General features: G+C 36.6%; 1 protein-coding gene across 1 annotated transcript; it reads left to right on the plus strand.

Moving 5' to 3' along the window:
- Positions 829–3,392, plus strand: LOC18781943 (60S ribosomal protein L7-2). The gene is made up of 7 exons (XM_007217692.2): positions 829–950; positions 1,752–1,930; positions 2,029–2,126; positions 2,220–2,277; positions 2,639–2,718; positions 2,811–2,913; positions 2,996–3,392. Exons 2-7 carry the CDS (start codon positions 1,754–1,756, stop codon positions 3,209–3,211), a joined length of 732 nt encoding a protein of 243 aa, XP_007217754.1. The 5' UTR covers positions 829–950; positions 1,752–1,753; the 3' UTR covers positions 3,212–3,392.

The raw sequence follows: 6,255 nt of genomic DNA on the forward strand, positions 1-6,255 counted from the left end.
CTATAGTGAGGGGTTACAAGTTGACTCAAAATTTGACACTATGCAATTAGATTGGGGGACTATGGAAATGTTATAACGAGGGGGTTGTGGCAGGGTTCAATCCCACTATTCAATAAGTTAGAGAAAATATTGAACTTAAATTTTTTTAATGATTGAATTGTTGGATTGAACCCTTCATTCCAACCCCCATTGTAGCATCTCCTAAGGACTATGAAACTCTTATAGGTTCATTTTGAACCTCTAGAGATCTAAGCCATTCAATTCAATACAAGTTTGAGTTCAATTCGAACGTGGAGTCATTTTATAAGGCCCTTATATGAGGTCATACTCATATCTTTTAACTATTGGGTCAAACTAATTCATTTGATATAATGATTAATTAATTTGAATCAACGATTAAGAGATAGGGCATCATCTAAGGTCCTTAGATAAGGCCCTCACGATAGAATTATTGTTCAAGCCTGTGAGCATCAATCTTTGGGCCAAGTTTCCATCAAACCAATCTTTTGGCTCCTTCTGACAAGTTGGGCCTTTACCATGTTGCCTCCAAAAAATTCTGCACGTTTGAAACTAAGTCCTTGGCTTAAGATCATTTCGGTCTTCGACCCAAAAACAAAGATCATTTGGGTCGCTAAATAGAAGCCCTAATTGCAATTAAATTTCGGATAAAATTCTTAACTCAAACCTTCCCGAAATGGGTCAGCCCAATTCATCTTAGTTTCGAGTGGACTGAAATATCCCAACCCAGTTTCCAGCCCACGATAACCCTTAAAATCAACGGATGAGATCTATCCAAGTCCTTCAGCAAATCAAAGCCGTCCACCGTGTCATCACGAAGCACATATAAATCCTATAAAACCCTAAACTTTCACTCCCGACCTCCTTCTTAGTAGCCCGCCGAGAACCCTAACCCTAGCCAGCGTCCTCCAAACCACAGAGGCATAAACTCGGTGAGTAGCTTCCGGATCCCAGTCTTCATTTTCGTTTACATTTGGATTTCATGCCATTCGATCTGCAAATTTAGGGCATCAAACGAGTGATTTGGCGATTTATTTTCGTAATTTTGAATACTATTTTTGTTGCTTCTGTATACTGTTACTTAATTTTGATTTGGTTGCTGAGAAAATGGAGCATAGAATAGCATTTTGCTAGCGTGGTTTGCGTAGCTGTGTTTGACAGCTGGGGAAGGGATCACTTTGAATGAAGAGCATTTGGTTTTTATGGTTATTTGTTTTTTAATCTAGAACATAAAGTGTTTGCTGGTATATTCAGGAAAACAATGATGTTTATGTGCATATTTTCGTTGCTTTGTGTTTCAGCTGGAATTCTTTTTTCTCACTTTGTTGCTGGTACAGTTAGGAAAATGTTCACAATAGTGTTTTGAGCCTTGTATGTTTGGGTATTTTTTTTCCAGAGTGTACTCATTGTTGTTAATGTTAGTTTTTGAGAAAATTAGGGTTGCAATGACGTTGGTAGAGGCCTGGAATCGGCTATTTTAATTTCTTCTCATTTGTATTTTTCATATGGCTATTTTTTAAAATTGTAATTATGATTTTTAACTATGTGCCTCTATCAATTTTTCGATATTTATGACTCGTTTGAGTTTTGTTGAATTTATCTCTGTTTCCTTTGTTTTATTTTGTGGGTGATACAAATGTGTTTCTCAGGCAATATTTTTATACCTACTGTTAAATTAGGTTTTTATTGAATGTGCTTGTTCTCTAACTGTTCTTCACTTTTCAATTTTATAGAGATGGGTGAAGAAGTCAAGGTAGTGGTTCCAGAGTCAGTGTTGAAAAAGAGGAAGAGGGAAGAGGAGTGGGCTTTGGCAAAGAAACAGGGGCTTGAAGCTGCCAAAAAAAAGAATGCTGACAATCGGAAGCTAATTTACAACCGAGCAAAGCAATATTCTGAGGAGTACAAGGAACAGGTGCATGTTGGAATTTGATATATTTTAGTAACCTGTAATGTTTGTCATCTTGGGCTGATTTTTTTTATTGTTAACAATAATTTGTTTAATCCATACAGGAAAAGGAGTTGATCCGGTTGAAGCGTGAGGCTAAGTTGAAAGGTGGATTTTATGTTGATCCAGAGGCTAAGCTGTTGTTCATCATTCGAATTCGTGGGTATGTCCTTATCTGTATTTAATTTGAAACATAACTCCAAAGATTAGTGTTCTTTCTCTTCTTTCTCTTATGCGTTAATCTGTGAATTTTCAGTATCAATGCAATTGACCCAAAGACCAAGAAGATTTTGCAACTCTTGCGTTTGAGACAGGTAGCGTACTAAACCCTTTCACCTAGTTGTACTAATGTTGGCCTTCTTATGAAGGTCTTGTTGTCATTGCCTTGCCTTATTTATGGTTGTCTGGTATTTCTCCTTTGTATCAACTGTAACTTTTCTTTTTTGTAGTTTGTTTGTTCATTAGGCAGTAGATGATGTCTTAAACATTTTAGGGGTTTTAGTCACAGTGAGTAACTAATTTTCATGTTCGAATGTGTATCCCTTGGACCGTTGAAATTGTAGCATGGGGTGGTTCAGTTCATTTTGTATGAGAGCCTGTATATGAATCATCTTCTAAATTCAACGTTTTTGTTGCATTTTTTTTTATTTTTAATTTTATTCTGTTCTTAAACAGATCTTTAATGGTGTCTTCCTGAAAGTTAACAAGGCCACCCTCAACATGCTTCACAGGGTTGAACCTTATGTCACTTATGGGTAGGAACGTCTTTATATTTCTCTGTCACCTGTAGATATGCCTTGTAGATATGCCTAGAATGTTATGAGTAACTGGAGTTGCCAAATTTCAGGTATCCCAACTTGAAGAGTGTAAAAGAGCTGATATACAAGAGAGGTTATGGAAAGCTTAACAAGCAGAGAACTGCCTTGACCGACAACTCTATTGTCGAGCAGGTTTGTGGCTGATTGCTAGTGCAGTGTACAAGGTTTAGCAACATTTGCTGCATCTTTTTAACATGTTGTAATTTTCTCACAGGCTTTGGGCAAGCACGGCATTATCTGCACGGAAGATCTTATTCATGAGATCTTGACAGTTGGACCTCACTTTAAGGAAGCAAACAACTTTCTATGGCCATTCAAGCTGAAGGCACCACTGGGTGGCCTTAAGAAGAAGAGGAACCACTATGTTGAAGGTGGAGATGCCGGAAACCGTGAGAATTACATCAACGAGCTTATTAGAAGAATGAATTAGATTGGCAGAGTGTTTACTCATTCCAGTGGTTCAAGGTTTTTTGTGTTGTCGGTAGAGGGGATCTGATATTATTCCTCTATTAAGTTGAACACAGTTTTCCGTTTAAGGTTCAAGACTTGTGATGTTAAAAATTTTATTCACTTTTTGGAGACTTAATGCTAGAAAGTTTTGTTGTCTTACATTATCTTCGTGCCACTGTTGCTTGAGTTATTTGTGCCGTCATACATAATTGCCTTGCCACTCGTGCAAAATTCAAAAGAACGAAGGAAAGAACAAGGTCTTGTTCATCACTAATTTAATGGTTTTGTCGTGGTGTTGCCATCGAAACTGCAAGATACTTCTCTACGACAGATCTTTTAAATAATACTCTCCCCAAAAAAATTAGTTGTGTAACACAGCATGAAATCTATGTTAGATGAGTGGTTTTTAGTGATTTTATGGAGAAGATGTTTTGTCTTTAGAATTGCTTAAAATCACTTCATGTGTGATTCAAAATTTCTAGTCAATAGAATTATGAATTCCTAGTTTATAGGAATATGGGAATGAGAGGAATTTTAAGACAATTAGAGAAACAAAAGGAAAAAGTTAAGGAACTGCTTTGAGTTCTACTTGTCTATTTCATTCGTCAAATAGGGTTTAGGGAGGTGATTTTCTCACTCCCCTTTTGTCCACTTACACTTCCTTTTGTTTTTTAATAGTTTTTACTATAACAAAAAAGAGAGTGTAAGTGGACAAAAGAGGAGTGGGAACATACAATTTCTAACAAAGAGAGTGTAAGTGGATAAAAGAGTAGTGAGAAAATCAACTCTCATTATTTATGATTTAAATAATTAAATAATGATATAATAGTATATGATTATTTAATTATTTGTCTGCAATCAAAGAGCCTCTAATTCAAATGTTGAGAAAGCGCATAAAAAAAAGACCTGTCCAAGTTCAAATGCGGAGAAAGAATGGTAGGACTCAATGTCCGAATATTTGGCAAATTTGGGTTATGCCATTTGGCCAAATCAATGTTTTCACCCGTTGCACGCGAGTTCAATCACCTTTATCATAAGTAGAGTAATTATAATATCACTTTGTCAAAAAAGAAAATTTCTAATATTCGAAAAATAGCAAATCTTGGCATGATTTAAGAGCCTTTGGGCATCTCCCTTCACTATCTGATTTTCAAGGGCAAGTTTTATCCACGGGCTCTTAGCAATTGGTATTGTAGGCTAGGTTCATCAAGCAATCAAGACCATAATCCACGAAAGGGGCTTATAAGATGATTGGTATTATGTATCGGTATGTTATCGAGTTATTGCATATTGGTTGTCATGTACTCTTTCCAAAGCGGGTTCGTAAGTAGTAGAAGTGGTTACATGGTTATTAGTTGCTGCATAATTGTAGGAGTCTGTATTTCTCTAGACTTTAGTTGTTGAGTAGTTGTAGGAGTCATGTTATCCACTTCGATAGTGGAGGCGTCATGTTCCCCTCTTTCTATTCTTTCAGTTAAGAGTCCTTGTTTGTATAAATTTCAGTGGCTTTTTATTAATGAAATATCAGATATTATCCTTTACTGTTAGCTTGTCTAACTCGGAGGTTTTGGGTTCCCTCGAGGTAACCCTTATCGTCTAATTGTTATCCTATCGAGCCTTCTAAATATTACTGCAGCCATAGGTGGCCGTAAGAAGAAAACTACATACCAACTCCTTGTACCTAATCGCCCAATCACACGAGCCCTGTCCCAAGCACACAACATTGGCTCAAAGAAAGGAAAGCGCTACCATCCGGGCAGTCTCAACAAAGTGAGCGGAATTGAAGACGTTGGGTACATAAGCTTGGTCAGAAGGCCTCCTTTCATCCTCCTGCAGCTCTCATTACAAGTTGCTGTGATTTGATGCGGCAAATCCCCTAGCTGTGAAGTTGGCCACATATACAGAGAAGAATTCTGTTGCTGATTGCTTGCAGAGCTGAGCTGATGTTGAGGCCTAATTATAACTAGCAAGTTAAGTTAGAAGAATTTCTGCTATTGTTTCCTCCAAATTTCTTGGACCAATAATAGCGGGAAGAGAAGACGAATAAGCTCTTTTAGCTCCTTGTTTACGCAGCTTTTTGGTCAAATTAATGTTTTCTTGACCATCTCAAACGTTGACTTGACTTGGCCTGGCCATATTTTTCTACACTTGACATTCGTGGTCGTGGGTGGCAATTGGTGCATCGTCCAATTACGTTCACGAGGGTGGGAAACCATTCTTAGATTAGGCTGAGCTCCACTCAGCGCAATTTATTTTTGCAAAACTGCAAGCTTTGTGCTATTTTTTAAGAGATTCACACTACTCTCCAGCAAAAAATTGGCCACACCTTCACCTTGGCTGATCCAAACAAAATGGAGTGAGCTTTGCTCGTGTTTCATTCATGGTTCCACCTTTTTGCTTCTTTTGGTTGAAAGAAAGAAAAAGGCAGGGCTGGGAGTCAACTGAAGATTTGTGAATCATGTGGGTGTGTGCATTGCATTGCATGGACTATGTATATTATAGTTTTTCTATTTAAACTCCGTACTTTTAGGTTCACCTTATATTATAAGTTCACTCTAATTTCTAAGTTGGCTTGGCGAAACTTACTACTAATGCATCTTTATATATAAATAAAAGCTTAACAAAAACAAAAACCACAAATAAATGCAATGCAATACAAAACAATACTATTTAAATATAAAATTTTACCCTACGAGCAGAGACGGACCCAGGATTTTAAAATAGGGTGGGCAACATTTACCTTGCATATAAACCTATTAAGTCCATCTCTAATGCTAGATAACTCAAATCCAAAATTTTCCCCTCTAAAACAGAACAATTCATGTATCTCATGCTTAAATAATTTTAAAAAATTCGTTTTGATGTTAATTTTACAATATTAAACAAAAAATTATTACAATTTTAAAGCTGAGGAATGGGTTGTGGTTTTAATTTAAACAGAAATTTAACGGGGAAGTGTGGTTTTTAATGTTAATTGTTTCTGTATGTGAAGATTTTTTTGTTTGTTTTTATGTATGTGAAGTG

The sequence above is a fragment of the Prunus persica genome, chromosome G3 (genome assembly GCF_000346465.2).
Source record: "Prunus persica cultivar Lovell chromosome G3, Prunus_persica_NCBIv2, whole genome shotgun sequence".
Taxonomy (NCBI): domain Eukaryota; kingdom Viridiplantae; phylum Streptophyta; class Magnoliopsida; order Rosales; family Rosaceae; genus Prunus; species Prunus persica.